General features: G+C 43.8%; 1 protein-coding gene across 3 annotated transcripts in view; it reads right to left on the minus strand.

Moving 5' to 3' along the window:
* Window positions 1-629: 629 nt before the first annotated feature.
* LOC129170742 (BAH and coiled-coil domain-containing protein 1) overlaps window positions 630-17,863 on the minus strand; it is a 73,846-nt gene continuing 56,612 nt past the window's right edge. Inside the window, exons 6-29 of one of the 3 annotated variants that reach the window (XM_054758665.1) lie at window positions 17,659-17,746; window positions 17,366-17,565; window positions 17,108-17,269; window positions 16,721-16,986; window positions 16,303-16,648; window positions 14,616-15,509; window positions 12,718-12,887; window positions 12,484-12,620; window positions 12,288-12,401; window positions 9,719-9,833; window positions 9,293-9,521; window positions 9,053-9,208; window positions 8,352-8,522; window positions 7,965-8,251; window positions 7,383-7,454; window positions 7,146-7,284; window positions 6,948-7,062; window positions 5,311-5,386; window positions 4,694-4,802; window positions 4,506-4,619; window positions 4,274-4,420; window positions 2,951-4,185; window positions 2,643-2,879; window positions 630-2,557 (exon numbers count right to left, since the gene is read on the minus strand). In XM_054758665.1, coding sequence (XP_054614640.1) covers window positions 2,348-2,557; window positions 2,643-2,879; window positions 2,951-4,185; window positions 4,274-4,420; window positions 4,506-4,619; window positions 4,694-4,802; window positions 5,311-5,386; window positions 6,948-7,062; window positions 7,146-7,284; window positions 7,383-7,454; window positions 7,965-8,251; window positions 8,352-8,522; window positions 9,053-9,208; window positions 9,293-9,521; window positions 9,719-9,833; window positions 12,288-12,401; window positions 12,484-12,620; window positions 12,718-12,887; window positions 14,616-15,509; window positions 16,303-16,648; window positions 16,721-16,986; window positions 17,108-17,269; window positions 17,366-17,565; window positions 17,659-17,746 — 5,789 coding nt within the window. In that variant the 3' untranslated portion in view covers window positions 630-2,347. Of the gene's footprint in view, window positions 2,558-2,642; window positions 2,880-2,950; window positions 4,186-4,273; window positions 4,421-4,505; window positions 4,620-4,693; window positions 4,803-5,310; window positions 5,387-6,947; window positions 7,063-7,145; window positions 7,285-7,382; window positions 7,455-7,964; window positions 8,252-8,351; window positions 8,523-9,052; window positions 9,209-9,292; window positions 9,522-9,718; window positions 9,834-12,287; window positions 12,402-12,483; window positions 12,621-12,717; window positions 12,888-14,615; window positions 15,510-16,302; window positions 16,649-16,720; window positions 16,987-17,107; window positions 17,270-17,365; window positions 17,566-17,658; window positions 17,777-17,863 lie in introns of all 3 variants that reach the window. The other 2 variants (XM_054758664.1, XM_054758666.1) reach the window with 2 other exon arrangements.

Raw genomic sequence — 17,863 nt, forward strand, 5'->3', positions numbered from 1 at the left:
AATATCCCCCCATCCTTTAATTGTCATAATGCAGGTCAATTGGGAGTGCTCATAAAATATCTTTAAGGTTTGCACGTCTCCAAACGAACCCTTACTAATGGAGAAAACACACCAGAGTTCCTTTTAATTGAATCAAACATGACTAGTATGAATGCACACTTAATGCCAAGGCTATTATTTGGACTTACCGTCATACATACAGGAGTTTTTTCCCCCCAAATATAATTACATGGGAAAAAAAATATATTTCCTGAAGCTTGGTGCGTGCTCTCTACCCTGACTCATGAGAATCCCCCTCTACTGTATCTCTGAATCAGGCAGCATCATATTTACAGAGCTTGGCAGTTAAAACCCACAAGGCTTTATCTGATGCTGTGACAGATCTGTCTATTTACCATGGAACTCCAAACTCACATAAATGTAGCTCAGCCAGAGACACTTACATCTAAAGATTTACCGTGACAAATAGAAGAACTTGGCAGGGGAGAAGGAGAGAGGTCTTTTTGCATGCGAGGGTTCTCCAAATGACTCTAAGTAGACTGAAATTAGAAGTTCTCTCAAAGGTGTTGGAATAACAGAGCCAGGACAGAGGTTTATGGACGAGAACAATCCAGTGTTTTTTTTATTTCTTTTCACTGTTTGGTCTCTATAAGACCGCTTTTTTTTTTTATTTAAGAAATGCAAAATGCGACATCACACCAATTAAAAACAATGTCACATTCTCATAAAGCGCTCCTTGCTTTGAACAAACAGCAACGTTGACAGATAAAAATAAATAAGAGTGTATTGGCAAACAAAATAAACCTTTTGTGAACACAAAATAGTCAGGATTGCATATAAAACAAGACTAAAGTAGACAAAAATGTACTTGGCACAAATTAAATAAAATGTAAATCATTTTCAGATTGAACGAACTCCAAAGTCCATTGCTTTGTGAATCTGATTGTCCTTCACAGTTAGTATTGAGTATGTGCATGTACTGTACAAAATAGATGATGCAACTGAAATAGACAACATATTTTTAATGCTCTTACTTTGTCAGTACCTCAATGTTTCATTCTGGTGGGCTTTTTGATGCTTATTTTTGCACTAGACAAAACGTGTGCAAGAAGCAGCCATTGTCACGATGCACAGCCAATACACATAGTGGAGAAGTATTTCCATAAGTTACCAGTGATTTCAGATTCTAATTCAATACAGGTTCTTTTTCATATGTTAAATTCAAATAAAGTTACTCAAGCCACTTTGGTATGTTTTTAGGTTGCGTTAAGTTATGCATTTGCGGGCGCAATGGGTGCAAAATATCCTCAATAAAAGACCCGGTCTTGTTCTCAATTGATTTGCGTGGGCACCATTATCGAGGACTCTCATCACGCACAAATATGTCAATAGGGTATATTCATTTTATCAGCCTTAAATTAGTTTTCATACTGTATGTGATTGCAGTCCACCGGGATCTGCCTTATAAACCAACTGAGAAGTACATAAATAATACAAAAATGATAGGTTAAAATAAAAAAAATCCCAAGTAACAGAACGTATACGAAAAAGCCACTTGACCTTTTTTTTTTTTTTTTAACAGGATGACTCCATATCTCTCAGAGAGCGAGTCTTGCCCTGTTATAGACTAAATCCTTCTCTCTTTGTCTGTGCTCTGTCTGTCTTTCTGTCTCAGCAGGGCATTTGCAGTGCAATGCTAACATCTTCAATCATGATTTCCCAAAGCAAAGGAAAGAAAACCAACAAAAAACAATCTATACACATATAAAAATAAATCAATCGCAAAACATGGAAAGATACATCTCATATATATACAATATACTCCTGTATAAAATAGCTTTTATGTACATATAGACAACAGACAACAATACGATAATCCATCTGTACAATGTACACCTGAACAGTGAAGACAGGTGAGAGGTACTGAAGTGTATGGCTTGGTTTTGGAACAATTTCAAATCTTTACAGACATCAACTTTACACGTTTCCCTGGAATGACGAAGGCCCGGGTCTCGCTTGTCACTTCTTCGTTCAGGTTAGGCTACCTTTTAGAAAATTGGTCCTCAGAGACCATTTAGCCTTGTGGCTTGTGGCCCTCTTCAATGCACTATCAGCTCTGTTTTGATGATAGAAGCAGTGTCGTATGTGTCAATCATGTGATACAACCAATGTAACACGAGTTAGTGAAGGCTGCGATGCACAAGAAGACCCAATGTTCAGCCACGTGTCTTGAAAAAACCAGTATAGGAATCTCCGTCTCTTCCAGCAAGGTTAGACACCAATAGTCTCCAGTGTGTAAGCCAAAAAGTAAGGAGAAATTGTTCAGTAGTTTCCTCATAGTAGAGGTTCAGCACATGATCGAAACCCCTTCAGTACTGACCAGCTGACCAGAAGTGGGGTCATATGTACCAGCCAGGTAGTACAGGTCTGGTGAGGTACTGTTCGGCTTCTGATTGCGAGTCAGACTCTCATACTCCTCCCGGCTCACCACCTGGCACTTATGAGAGATTGTCTGGACATCGTTTTCATCCTCGTGACACGACTGGTACAAGGCATGCTGGACAGGATAAAGGGCAAGACCAAAAAGGATTCTGGTTAGTTGCGTCACAATGGTCACAGGAAAAACCCTCATTTCTGCTTACCTTGCCATCTCGATGCCTCTTCCCCAGCTTTGTCTCTTCAGGGTGGTAGAACCATTTGACTTTGACCACCATGCTCGAGGTCCAGGATTCCCAGAAGTTCTCAATTTTACCAATGTACGGTAGGTTTGGGCGTCCTGCTGAGAGGAACACGGCACAGTCTCCTACTTTCATGGCTTCTTTTCCTCTCACAATGGCCTTGTAGAAAAGCTTCTTGGCCTTCCCCTTTAGGCCTCGCCTCTGCGGAAAACCAGACACCTTCAGAAAAATCTAGGCTCTAGACAGCCTGGATATAGGTTTAATATTCTCACCTGTGTAGGGTTGCCAGACCACCTCCACATCTGGCGTCCTGCAAGGAATGTGGATATCTTGGGTCTCAGAATACATGAGTTGTCCTCTGGGAGAATCCTAGGTTTTTTCAGAAATTCTCTAGATGATTTAGAGATCGAACACTCTTTCCTCTTCAGCGATTTACTGTTGGACATATGACTGTCAGCAGATCCTTTGGTATTGGAAACAGCCAAAGCTTTGGCCACAAACGAATGATGCCTTGAAGAAGTGGAGGATTCACTGGATTGAAGAAGCCCCCGCTGAGACGACAGGCAACTCTGTAGCATCAGTGTAGAACGTTCCTCATCCTCAGAGCTGTAGGAGGAGTCATTGTCAGAGGAAGAAAGGCTGGAGCTAGAGATGGAGCCTGATGAAGAGGAACTAGATGAACCAGAAGAGGAGGATGACACGGGGAGATGGGAGAGGAAATGGCCGGCAGTCCGTAGTCCTCCTGAAGCTAACGCGAGTGCAGCCCTTTTCCTCTCCTCCTCTTCTTCCTCTTCCTCATCCATGTCAGAGTAGGAGCTATGACACTCTCGGTGCGAGCTGAACCCCAAGTCTCCATATTCGCCTAGACGCAACGAAGGCGAAGGCTTTTTTTGGGGTGTGGTTCCTTTCAGGAGAAGTTCTACTTTTGAGTTGCCGCCCTTTTTGTTGTCTTTAACCAAAAGGACCGGATGTGAGTACGCTTCCGTCTTGGGCATTGCAATCACACTGGAAGATCCACCTCGCAGCAACAGAGCTTTGCTGTTCTTGGTCTTTGGGGATGTTACTCCTTCATGATCTAACTTGACCAGAAACTCTTGTCCGGACTTCCTGCCCCTCGGCATTGCCAGCTCATCTGGTCTATGCCTTGGTCCATAAAGCCCACTTTTAGGCGCAACAGATAAATCTGGACCTGTCCCCATGGACTTGGTACAGAAGGAGGAGTAGCCATTTGCAATACTGCGAAAGGAGTCCACCTCAAAGGAGCTACTGCTGAAAAGCCCTTTGGATGGGGCGGACACAAGCGGTTGGACCTGAGTCAAAGCAAATGAGTCATCCTCCTTCAATCTCAAGGCCTTTCTTGGTGTCCCATTAAGCTGAAATAGATTGTGGGACGTCCTCTTCCTGGTGCTGGTCAATGAAGACCAGGCCGCAAAAAGGGAAGAATTTTTATTGCAGCTTTCAGCCAGCTGCTGTTGTTTTTGTTTTTTCCCAGAACCCTTTGGTCTCCCTAGAGAAAGAAATGCATTACTGGATCATGTGTACTAAAACTGCGCAACTTGATGTCATCCAACGTGAGATATAAATGTTGGAAATACCTGGTCTTCTTTTTGGGAGAGTTAAAGGTTGGTTGTTTTTGACGGCACTGAGAGTGTTGAGTTTGTCACTGGAGGTATGATTGAAGCTGGGGCTTTTCTTGACTGTTGTCCCACTGGATACCGGCACAGCAGGAGATGTCTCCTCGCCTTGGAAATGACCAATTGGATTAAATTATTAGCATTTATTTACAGATAAAGTGCCACCGAAAGTGCCTAATTAGGAAACACCCACAGTGAATTTGATATCCTGGCGGCAGGAGGCGGATGTTTGGTACAGAAATCTTCCCTCTGTCTCCATCGTCAAACTCTACCATTACTCCTGGCTTGGCCTCATCAGTGGAAGTCCCTGCAAGAGATATAACAATTAAACTCATCAGCGAGTGAAGATCCACAGGATATTTAGGGAGCTTGATGCCTCACCTCTGTGAACATAGCCTGGGTACAAGCAGCGTGAGCGTTCACTCCAGTAAGCACACACCCTGGTTCCATCGTTTAGCATAGCCTCTGACTCAGGGCGTACATCCAGGACCTGAAATGAAGACATAAAATGTCATTAGGACTGAAGAACAAACACACACATGCTCAAGCCGTGCAAACGCAGCGGAGCCAAGCTGCATGGGCATCCATTGTGCTGCAATGTGCCAGTCGGGCCTGAAAAGAACGGAAGCCTTGATGTCGTAGACCCTGATTTGCTGAGTAGTACCCAAGAAGGCCTCAATAGAGACCTTGTCTGATCGCTGGTTGCCAGATCCTCCTTCCAACAATGGCGGCACCCCTAACATCCGCCACTCACTCGGGGGGCTCATTCAGATTGCTTGCATTTACTGTTGCCATGACACGAGACTCTTTTGACAGGTGAGATGTAAATGTGGGTGTGAGAGCATGGGGAGCGATAAGAAAAAACTGTGGATGATTTCTATTAAAATCTATAACTGAGGTTAACAATCTTGTAGTCAAAACGTGTCTTTTCTCAGAGGCAAATATGCTTCAGCTTAAGGGCACAAACGGACTGGACTTTTTTTTGTAGAAGTACTTACAGCTTCCCGTAGTAGTTGGTCCAATGAATAGATCTTTGCACGGTTTCCTCTTTCTCCGTCAATTGTAACGCTAAAACTAGAAACAGAAGGATATGATCAAACTGTGGACTTTGTTGCTGTAATTGTTTTTAATGCACAAATCTGTACTATATATACTACTATATATACATGTATTTGTAATCAGATTTCCTGGTACAGAACATTGAGTGTTCCCATACGGAGCACATTATATCTCATGCATCGACTCCATAAACAAATACATTATAGCGGTAATGCCAGGGAGAAGCCATAACTTGAAAACCCTCTTGCGTTGTTAAAGTCTCCTGTTTGGGAACACTTCGCCTTCCCGGTGAAATACGTAAACGGACATAGCCATGTGGATGAGACGAAAGCCTTGTGCTGGAGGAACAGGGCTACAAGCTACAATCTACAAAGCATACAGTGCTACACATCCTTATCATTGCTACTCCTTTTTGGACATGTTGAATTACAAATATGTGAAGTACTTCAATGTAACATTGTATACATGTTTGAAATCAATTAAAACCATGATCAATACCTAACTATTAATGCTGCACATCAGGTAATAAAAAAAACCTTTAATTTCCTAAAAATCAAATCATAATTCAGACTGTTCAAACTGTTACTGTTGCACAAGCCTGCATCGTGGCACTAAAAACCGGGATGTCCAAAGTGCAGTCGGGGTGGCATTTGCGAGCCACGGCTTGTTTTTATTGGCCCACGGCACATTGTAATAATGACAAAATATAAATAAAATTATTAAATAACTATAATAAATCAAATTAAAGAGAAAAACAGCAAACAGCACCCCTTTTATCAACTATAATGTAAACAATAACATGTTTTAAAAGGGACTGTATGCGGCAGGTTCCTCCAGCTGCCAAGAGGGCGGAACATTCAAACATACTGCTAGCATTATATCCCGCCTTTTCCTGCTTTATGTACACAAACGTAACACATGCACGCGCATGAGTTATCGTTGTCAGCTAATGATAGCAATTTGGCAAAGTTTGGCAACTGACGTTAGCTTTTATCGTAACAACAAGCAGACTGAAAATTGTTGACCGCCTCTCTTGAGGCTGCGTTTGTGTGTGTGTGTGTGTTTGCGCCACGGACATATACGTACGTAAATACGTATCAAAACGAAAATGTACAAAATTACAATTTCTATGCAGTTTTATTCGTAATTGTGAAAAATGTTAGACATTGTGTTCCCTTCAAACCACTGAGTAACATATACTACTCTACGGTGGAGTTTTTGGCTCTAAAAAATTTAATTTGAAAGGAGTTGCATAGAGTCCCTTTAATATATAATGTACATATTTTAATTATTTTTTTAATTGGAAAATTTTTTGTTTTGGATTACCTGTCAGCATTTGTTAATGTTTTGCTTGAAATCATGAAAGCTGTTTGCACAAAAGGTAAAACGTTTTATGTTTTGCATTTTGTTGCCTTACTGTACTGAGAATGAACCAAACTGTGACTTTAAAACTGAGGTATGTACCAAACCATGAATGAGGTGTACAGTTACACCCCGATCAAATAACGTACATGATAGTATCCTATGATAATTCCCTGGTATAAATCAAAAACCCATTGGTTGTGTATCGGCTTACATATCTGGGAGCTCCATTGTGTGCAGCCTGGCAGCATACAGTAGTTCATCCTCCTTAGAGACCAGTATCTTCAGTCCATCTGTTAACAGCTCTTTGGTCAAGACACAATTTGGAACTGCAAAAAAAATGAAAATAATCGCAATCACTATTTTAGCATTTATAAAAATGTTTCAAACATAAGATCTTGCATCTTTTTACCTTCAGGACTCTTTGTGCATGAATCACCGTTCGCCTCCTCCTCCTCCTCTTCTTCCTCGGAGAAGCTGCTACCATCCATCTGAAAGCCCTCATCAGCCGCAAAACTCTCGAGCAGTCGACTAACCGCTCGACCCTTTGGCTGTGGATCATGAAAGAAAAATCCAAGAATTAATTTAAAACGTAAAAAAAATTAGATGGCTACTCTCTGAATTGAGTGCTTTTTTTAAAATGCCCTACCTGTTGGTCCTTGGCTCTTCTGCCTCTGCTGCCTTCCTCACTCTTTGGAAATGGCGCCCAGCCATTTCGCTGCTAATGGACACGATAAGGGGGTATAAGCATTCAGGCTAAGGCCAAAAAGTGTGATGAATATCATGAACACATTCATTTGTGTTGTGTAATTATCTCAAGGGGAAGGCAACTCAATTTCTGCTCACTGCTAACTCCTAATACTTGATATGGATTAACACCAAAAATCAATGCAGTGTTATTCGCAAAAGTCCAAATGATACTATACTAAGACTTTGGAAAGATTCGTGTTTCTCATCATAACAACAGAAGTTAAAAATATAATTTGGAAATATAATATATAATTATGTAAAATACATAAATATAATTTTTCCCTGAATGTGTTGATGTCACTCCTCCACAAAAATCACCTAATGTCAGGATGACAGCATATCATGACCAAAGAATTGGAGAATAATATGAAACCTAACCTTTGTGGTTGTCACTAAATCTGTGATGGACATTTTTATGTTCCTTTCTGCTCGTAAATGTAATATAATCATAGACATCATTGCACAAATATTTCTTGCTAACCTTAATGGCTCCTCTCAACATGGTGCTTTTGCGTGTCGCCCTCTTTAACCTCTCGCTCGTTGTTGGAAAGATGGGTAGTCCCTTGCTACGCCGGAAACGATTGCCTCTGTTGCCGTGGCTTCCCCATCGAGGCTCCTTGATTTTGGATGTGCACGCTCTCCTAATAGCTTGATCTGCACGGATCTGATCCTCGTGCTGGCTTTTGCCTGCATTGGCCAGAACTGACCTACAGGGGTTCTTCTTCCTTACTTTGACCTCGCCTTCTGCGCCAGGAAGACTATGGGAGCCTGCGCGGGTTCAATTAGAGAGACAGACTTGTTAGCAAGCCAGGAGAAGAAACACAAAACAGATGCTTCTCGTGACTTATAAATCACCAGTCAGCCTTACCATAAAGCTCCTGTCTCTGTTTTTTGTTCCTGGCTTTCTGATTTGCCTCAAGTTTTACAATGGAAGAAGGACTCGGACCTGTCATGGTACAGCTGGGAGTCACATCTCTGCAATGTTGGGCTCTTGGGTCTTGACCTTCATCACTATCATTGCTGCCTTCCTCTTCTTCTCCTGAGGGAAGATGAAATACAGCATGAGATGTTTAATAAACTTACTGGTCTTATCAAATGCATTGCTAACTAGTCTCGCCAGCATTTCACAAACACCTCATTAGCATTCAAATAAATAGTTCATAGAAATGATGTATGAAGTGTTTTGCCTTCACGGTATTTCCTGGTGTGAACCCACATGCTCCAGAGCCGGAATACGGGGGTGGGAAAATAGTGGTGGTTGTGTGTGTGTGTGCGTGTGTGTGCGTGTGTTTGTCACATTGCTCCCCTTGAGCCAGTCTCTGAGACTCCAGGGCTGTCAAAGCCTTTCACAGGCAAGTGTCCACAGCTGCACATGTAGCACACATCAACCAACAAGGCTGATCACCGAGGTGTCAAATAGTCCATGCACACCTTTCCAGACACATCTGGTTGCTTTCAAAGTGATTTTGTATTTGTAGTTTAAGCGGCACTGCATGTCTTACAGGGGTACACGATCCAATGCATTAGAAGTCCTTGTCATGTTATGGGACCCCATTCAGAAAACTTTACCTTGTTCTGAGGAGTCACTCTCAGGATTGGAAGTCTCTCCCAATGACTCCTGTCTCTGACTATGGACAGCCCTTGGCCCCATCTTACTCTCATGAGTGGAATCCTCTCCTCCTTTCTTTGCCCAGCTCTCCTGGGGGCCACTGTCCACACTGGCTGCTGAGAGAATTGGACAATCCTGAGATCTATCATAGCTAAAACCTAGGTCAACATTTAAGGCTCAAGTAACAGCTAAACATGTACCTGTGTCGCTGTGTCCCCCGGAGTCTCGCCTGAACTCCGTTTTCCTGGCGCCCTGGTTTCTGTGTCCGTGCTTTGAGTTGCAGGGTGAGACCTCCTTTTCTCTGTAGCGCGTCCCTGAGAGATTCTTTTTAGCCTGGCTCTTCTGTTTGAGCTGTGCCACGTCAGTGGCCAGCTTGGAACCCAGCGCGCTTTGAGGATCACCTTTTCTGCAACCTTGCGCTTTAATCTGCTACAACACAACAAAAGGGACAGTGAGACCCAGTTAAAGCTAATGCATCAGAGAATAATGTCTATCAGTGGGTCGGAATATTAACTTATGAGGTTTTGACTCATGTGGGTTGTACCTAATTAGAGACAAAGTCACATTTCAAACACACCATCTTTAATGTGTCGTAGTAAAAGGATGGTGGACAAGGGGATCCTGACCTGTGTCCCGCTGGCTTGCTCAAAGACTCGACTGGACAGCCTCTTCTTCCTTTTCTGGTTTTCTCCACCCCCTCCCAGCTCCTCAGGCGCTAGAGAATGCCCGGCCACCATCATCCTGGCAGTCAAAACAAGGGCAATGAATTCATTAGCGAAGAATGGCAATGGTGGTTTGAAAGGAGAGAGGGGGACATCACAAGGAAAACAGTTGAGTCACCTCCCTGTGGGATCTAATAACTCTGATACATAGCATAGCACAAAAGTGGAAGGAAAGAAGCCCAATGTCTGGAAAAAGTGGGGAACTAACTAAGGAATTATTTGAAGGGAGATCAGCACAAGGGAGTGTCATGCAGCATGCAAAATAGCACAGATTTGGTTGGAGTGGTTGGAAGTCGTTGCATTTATATGCAGCTCTATTGTTCTAAAACAAAAATCACAGCTCTCCAGTTGTATTTCCATACACCGAGCAGCATCGCAGGCCTTCTACTTCAAATGCCCTTGACTATCCCCCTGGAAGCCTGCCCATGGACCACACTGACATAAGCCAGGCCATGCTCAAACAAAAGATTAACTTTCCCTCTGCTAGTGTGTGCACAGCCCATGGAATCAGTCACATTTAACAAGCAGACAAGGTGTGAACAGAACAAATGCAGTTTTTTCAAGTCTATACCATTTCCTGGAGCCTACTCCAACTGACTTAGGAAAGGCAGACGACACCCTTGACGGGTTGGAAGTATGGGAATCAATCCCACTACACTCAGCTGCTTGTTTGGAACTTGTAGTGTTGATGGAAAAAAAAATGCAAATGACTGAATGAAGTAGTTCCACTTCATCGTAAGTTTTGATGAGCCGATGTGCATGCGTTCTTTCTTCTTCTATAGTTTGGTGTGTCACGTAATTCCATCTGTGACAATTTTATGCATTTTTTTTCCGTCCATCATCTCCAAAAATAGCTTTGCCTGGTGTATTACATTATTTCCATCCAGTGATCCGTTCCCGTCTGGATGCAACTATTTACTAATCCGGTGCAGTGTGGACGCAAATTTTTGTTCAACTCGCCAAAAAAAAAAGAAATCCCAGGAACCTTTCCGTGTGGACAGGGCCTGACAAGGGAGTCCCAGAGGTAGCAGTAAAGTGTGACTGGTCTGCAAGAAGAATCATAGCTGGCGAACATAACGCTGCTGATTTGAGCCGATGACGAAAGAAAACATTTTTGAAAGCATGCAACAGTTTTGTAGCTCGGTCATACCACAGTGACATAGTTTGTATCATCCCCAAAATATCAATCCAGAATTGTTTGCCTTTGTAAGGACTATGGTAATCTAGCCAATAACAGCATACATGCTATACAATAACAAACAATATCTGCATAAATGCTTACAAGCTCACATCCACATACAAATCTTATGTACAGATCTTATATGGCCAGTGTAACAAGGGTTGTAATACAACCCCTTTATAACCCCTTTAAGTTGCCAAACAGAAACCATTTTCTGTTTTATGATACGCATAGATAGCCAGAAAACAAAAACATACATAATAATACTACTACTACTAATAATAAATATGAAATATCTAACATGCATCATGATGACTGCAACCCCTTCACATGCCCCATGGCAGCTATACAATATGCAGTACACTATGCTGCAGGGCCTCGCACCCCTCTACCCTTTCATTCGGGTTGTCATTGTCACCCAGCATCAGCGTCCCCACTCGGATCAGCCCTGGCCTGGCGATAGGTGGGGGAGCGTAGGGGGTACGTGGTTAAAAGAAGAGTGGAGGTGACATTGCAGAAGGGCAGCTGAGAGCAATGCCCTCAAAACAAAAACAAAGATGAGCGCCACAAGGTGACACGTCCAACCTTCTCTAAAACAAGGCATCTATCTTTTGCATTTGTAGACATTGTATTAAACCACCAGAGCTGAGCACAAAGACTTCATAACCATCATGTTATCCTTTGGGGGCCCATGTTTGATCCCTTAGGGGCTTATATGACAGTGATGTGTCACATTCCTTCTGCGGGGGAACAGATTACTAGGGAATTCACAGTACTCTAATTACATCCTCTGCCTTTCACCACCCCTCTCAAAGTCAGCTTCAGTATTCCTCCACCAACCGAGACCCAACCACTAACACTTTAAGTCCCGGATGTTTATAATTATTAGTTTAGTTTAAAACCAAATTAATTTGTAGGTATGCGTTGTCCTTACATACATAAATATCCTGTAAATATATGCATGTAAGCACAGCTGACACAGTCGTGTTGTTAAGAATTAACTCAGGGATTAGTCTTGAATGGTTGAGGTGCGCTCTGCCTGTTTAACACCAGTCAGTAATGCCATGCTTTGGCACACTGGACACCTAAAATCAGTTTTGTTTGACTACTGTGAGCGCACTGACTTTTTCTAAAATTAACATCATCGTTCTTCTTGCCAGTTATTAATGATGACCACTACCTTGCATAATAGAAATGAACAAAACGTCACAAGGGAAAGTTACCACAAATGCATAATTAAGTGATGGCAGACATAAACAAATGCATGCAGTGCAGTGTGAGTGCAGCCCTTACTTGACTTTTCTTTGGCCCTCGGACGACACCGAGCTCATAGTGAGCATAGTGGGCTTCCTCTTCCTCGGCCGCCCTGGGCCTCTTCGTGCCGGGCTACGAGGCGTTTCCTCTTTTCTGTATGAACATGAACTCGCATGCTGAAAAAGCGGAACTGTTGTGTTATAAAACAATGCCCTTAAAGGCAGATGACACTCACTGATGGTCGTGTTTTCTCTGCAGCTTAGCCAACTCCCTCTGCTTCTCCTTGTAATGACGCTGAAGCTCGGCCAGCTTCACACGCATCTCAAGCTCTGGAGCATCCATTGTTTCCATGCTACCTTTCGCTTGGCACACCTGGTAGGTGATTGTTTGTATTTTTAACAACTTGTTCCAGTATGTTCGTTTTGGGCGGGTATTAACCAGTGCACACCAATGAAAATACCATTTTTACCGGTTCATTTCGAGGTGTCCAGCTGCATTTCCGACGCAAATTGAAGGTCTTACGCGCTGGGAATTGTCGACCTGAACACACACCGCCGCCTTCCCGTGAGCTTGTCTCCAGCGATCGGGCCGCAGCCAGCGTTGCAAGGCTGTGGAGGTCAAACATCAGCGATTCTTCCTCTGTTGTGGAAGAAAAGATTCATGTCTGTGAGGAAACTGATCGTTTGGAACCCAAACTCAGACAAAGAGCGGTCAGTTGTCGTCTATTTTAGCATGTCTGAAGCTGTGATGACTCATGATTGGCCATTTTCATTACTGCCAACACACTTGTTTGCCTTTTTACGTTGACAGTTGAATAACTGTCAATTTCCCCAATAAAATGTGGATTTTGCATCCACTTTCCTTCTCTTGTCACTCATCATGGCCATTGCACCTGTGGTTATGGTTTAGTTCACTTCAAACGTACGTAACAGTGTTGCATTAAAGTCCCGTTTACACTTGCACAATTCAACATGTCCTAAAAAGAGAAGAAAGAAGCAGTCCATGTAATCTCACGTGTTGCATTCACTGACACTATTTACCTCAGCTCGGACTACACTAGCTGTGTGCTATTACAGAAAAAAATACACACGGACTGGAGGTTCTACACCCTTGCAGTAAATTATTTTAACGCTTCTTTAAAATCTGTGCACTTGAAGGGCACCCCTGCATATTTATGGAGGTAATAAATGACAAAAAACATAAAAGGATATTGTACCCGCACTCCTGAGATGCTGGCCATCTGGACCCAGCGTTAAACTGAATATTTGGTATTGTCAAAGAGAGAGGATCAGAGCATCACATCTTGCATGAAATTTTAAAAGACGAGTGAATTGTCTTGTTTCCTCTCGTTTTGATCCAAACTATCGCTGAGACTTTGAAATGACATGTGCCACTTCCCAAAGCTGTCAACGGCATTTGCATCACAAGCAAAGCACATCACTGAATCCGTGGAAATCAGTTGATGAAACCACAGAAGCCCCTTTTGGGAGATGTTAAATGTATTTGGATGCCGTGGTAAACACAACGCATCCTTTTGCATGAATGAAAGAAAAGCACTAGCGCAAAACAAGGAAGCTTTTAAGGGCACTTTAAAAACAATGGGTTCTAATTAGCAAAAGCAATGCTCCACGGTGCTGAAAACATTGACTGCGGTGTTTGGGGAAGTGGCGAGCCAATCGTTGCCTTTGTTTTACTGTAAAGCGTGTTCCCCATGTTGTAACAACAATCTGCTGTTAATTCATATTAGATACCTGCCTTGTGGGTACAAACAAGTCCATGTTATGTAACCCACTACAGTTTTTTTTCCACAAGGCCTTGTTTGAAGGGTAATTTAAGGTAAGGGGCTAAGCCCGGGTTAGCATTCGACCCAAACAAAGCGATGTAATGGTTAGGGGTCAAGTCAGAAAATCGATGTAATGTCATCTGAAGCTTGCCCTGTGTTCGCAATTGTGACTCAAATAACAGCTTGATAGAGAAACAGTTCCCCAGGGAAAACAAAGGGGAATAAGGGAGGTGAACACCCTCCATGCCAGTGTTCAACTCTGTCCTACTACTTTCGTCTCTCTCTCCAGAGGCCTTTGCATCGTGAGCGCATCCTTTTAGGAAATGAAAAAATGCCTTTAGCACAGCAAAGAAAAGGAACAGAAAGCAGACATGCAGAGGATTTCTCTGGGGAGATTTCACCATGAGGCTCTAGAGATGAAGAAGAGAAGACTCTTGGAGGGAGCACAGAGCGATGGAGGCTAGCCCTGAGGGGGAAGTGGGAGTTGGTCTCGGTGGACACACCCAGGAAACGAGGAGTATATGACACAAGAGAACAGCATTCTACTGATTGGTGTGTATATTCTCAGACACATGGTTTCTTACCTTGGCTTTCCCCACAGTTGTGCCTTTTCTGTTGTAACTCCAGGTCAGCCACTTCACTCAGAAGCTCCATACCCTGACAGGGGTTGGGCAGTGATGAGCTAACTGATGGGGTGCTGAAAGGAAACAAAGGAAATGGGGGTACATCCGTGCAGAAAGCTGCAGCGATGAGCAGCTCAAGGCTCCAGTAGCATGGCACAAGAGGTTTCTGCGATTCAGCGACAGTCAATTCACTTTGGACGGACACTGATGCATGTGACACCAAATCCAACGAGGCATCATGAGCGGCCATCTTGCTGTCCACTTCAGGGGACTGCTCCTCATGGACCACAGGAGTGGCAGGGTTAAGCTCACCCAAGGTGGCCTGATCTGCTGACACGGTGACCTTTGGAACATGCTCTACCTGGCTCTCCTCACCAACAGGTTCATCCTCTTCATCTTCCAAAGTGATGACAGCCTCTGCCCTTTCAGGCTCATCTGTAGCGAGGGGAGCTGGACAGGATGCAGCCTCGCACACTGGGCTGTCAGCAGGGGGGCAAACAAGTACCTCTTCCTCCGCAGTCCCCTGCTCCGCCAACTCTTTTTCTTGTGATACATAGCTGGCTGCTGTCCCCAATGATGCCTCCACCTCTTCCCTCTCGTCCAGGACTCGTTTGACAATGCTCCCCTCATCTTCCTGCTCCACTTCCTTGGGTGCAAGTGGCTCAGAGAGAGGCCTAACCACCACTTGGCAGTCTAGCCCCTCCCCTAGGCCAGAGAGGGACTGGGGGGCATGTTCGGAAGGCTCAGCTTGGATGGCTTCCAGGTCGGCTGGCTCTGCAAGCTGAATATCCTGAGGAGACGGTCCACCCCTGTAGCCAAGTGTGATTGCAGAATAGGTGTATCCAGGAGGCAGGTCTTTGGAATAAAAGATATGCAGTTTGTTAGTGAACAGAACGGACCAAGGAAGAATTAAATGTTGGTGTGGATCCACTTTTCTGGTGTCTTTGGGTTTGACAAGATGTTTCAAAGCCAGGTAAGACTAGGTAAGACTACTGCCAGCAGCCATTTTGCTGCACCTTTTAGTCACTGCATTAATCAAATTCTTGCCAGCATAGCCACCCACGTATCTTACCACGCCACCAGAAGGAAAGAAAAATAATATTTTAAAGTAACATTAATTGAATTAGCCATCAAATGTACCATGAAGTTATTCTCTCTCTTAAAATTCTCTGCCTTCTGGTTGTTCTGCCAGGCTCGGCTTAACATTTGCAATTATCTTTTAAACAGATTTTTGACGGGCCATGTCGTGATGTTGCCTGTAAATCCAGGTGCTTAAAATTCTTGAAAGTGTTTGAATTTTGATTGTGTGTTGTGCTTTTGCAAGGTACTTAACGCTTGTTTAGTTGGTTTTTAAAATAAGGCCTTATTTCACTCCCTTTGTTATTTTGAAAATACATTTTTGTTTGTTTGTAGCATCTACTTTAAGGTGATAAAGTAACATCATTTTTTTATTAAGTGTCTGTGTGCCACCCCGGCTGTAATGTGTTGGAAACTCTTCAAAATACATTTAAAAGTACTTCAAAAGTGTTTGAATTCGACCTTGGTAAAGATAACGAGTGTAGCTCAACGACTGCTGTATATATAAATCTATAAATTGTTTTGACGCTAGATAGTAATGCTTCCATTAAAATGATTGCTTAATGCTCACCAGGTTCCAAAGATTCTGGATAATCTTGCAGGGGCTGACCCTCCCCTCTCTTATCCTGGGTGTCAGACCCTTTGGGCACCTGGGTTGGGGCTGGACTCATGTTAGGAGAGTGGGGGCCTGTAACAGCTGGGCTGGGAGCTGGGCAAGGTGTAGATGGAGTGCTTTTGGGATGTGGACGCATTGAAGGTGACTGGCAACAGGGGGACAAGTGAGCCGTGCAGGCACCAGGGGGCGAGGTGTTTCTCTGGGGAGGGTTGTAAGAGTACGGCTTGGCAGGTTTTGACGCCCTTGATTTTGGGATGAGCTCCCCCAGGTCAACAGAAGGTTCCTCTGCCCGCTTCTGCATCTAAAAAAAAAATAATATGTTGTAGTGGGATTCCACCAATTACGGTATTTAATATTTAGGCCTCTCAGTCACCTGTGCATTGTGGGGGGCTTGGTGTTGCATGTCCATGCCATGCACAGCTTTGTGCTGCTGCTGCTGCTGCTGCTGATGTTGTGTTTGCGGTTGCTGTGACGGGTGGCTTTGGTGCTGATGCTGGAGCTGTTGATGCTGCTGGAGAGCATACAGTTCCTGTTGCCGTAGAAACTGGGATCGGGAGTACACAGTGGGATGCTGCATGTGGGATGCTGGGCCCCGGGCTCCATACACGGGTGGCCAAAGCCCTGGCTGTTCCATCACATCTGATGAGCATGAAACAAAACGGTTATTATAAATACTGTATAAAGACGTTTGCAAAGATACTTTTTGTCTTGGATTTAAGCAGATGTTGTTTCTCCGTTGACTGATCCAAATTGGGCATACCAAGGTGATGGGTTGCAGGATGAGCTGGAGGTTCAGTGGGCAGAACCACCAACTGGGCAGACGGATCCTGAGGCAGGGGCAGAACTGGCTGTAGAGGACCTGGCATTGCTGCAGAGAAACCTGGAGGAAGGTTCTGGTGCAGGGCTGTATGACCTATACCGGCTTTAAAGAGAATATTGCCTTTTAGGTTATATGGCAAAGAAATCACTTTAGTTTTTATAGCATATTGTAAAAAGTACACTACAAATGCTATCCTACCATAAGAATGTCCTGTCATCCAAAGGGACGGGCTTCCAGTTCTTGGCATCCAATGGTGGTGAGCAGAATGTGCAGCAGGGTCTGCTAATTGGCCAGATTGGAGGGAAGTCCCGCCTGGGACCATAAGATGTGAAGTGAGGTCCCCGTGACAGCTGTTTGAGGGATGAATCCTTGAAAACTCCACCCTCTCCTTATTATCTCTGCATGGGGACGCCAGGATAAGGCAAACATGAGAGAACGATAAAACAATGCCGATTTTAACTTGAGGAGTACAAAGACTTGAAGCGGCTTACCTGATGTATGCATCCCTCTCTCTGTCCAAACAAGTCAGACCTATTTGCTCCCCGCTCATCATTTTTCTCTCCTGCTCAGTAGTCGCATCTGAGGGATACATGGCATTGTGGGGTGGTCCTGTGAGACAAACATTAGCTTACAATTAACTAGCTCCAATCAGCCTTTTGCGTCAAGGTTAGGACACATTCCCTTGTGGCTCACCTT

This window comes from Dunckerocampus dactyliophorus, chromosome 18 (assembly GCF_027744805.1).
Source record: "Dunckerocampus dactyliophorus isolate RoL2022-P2 chromosome 18, RoL_Ddac_1.1, whole genome shotgun sequence".
Classification (NCBI taxonomy): domain Eukaryota; kingdom Metazoa; phylum Chordata; class Actinopteri; order Syngnathiformes; family Syngnathidae; genus Dunckerocampus; species Dunckerocampus dactyliophorus.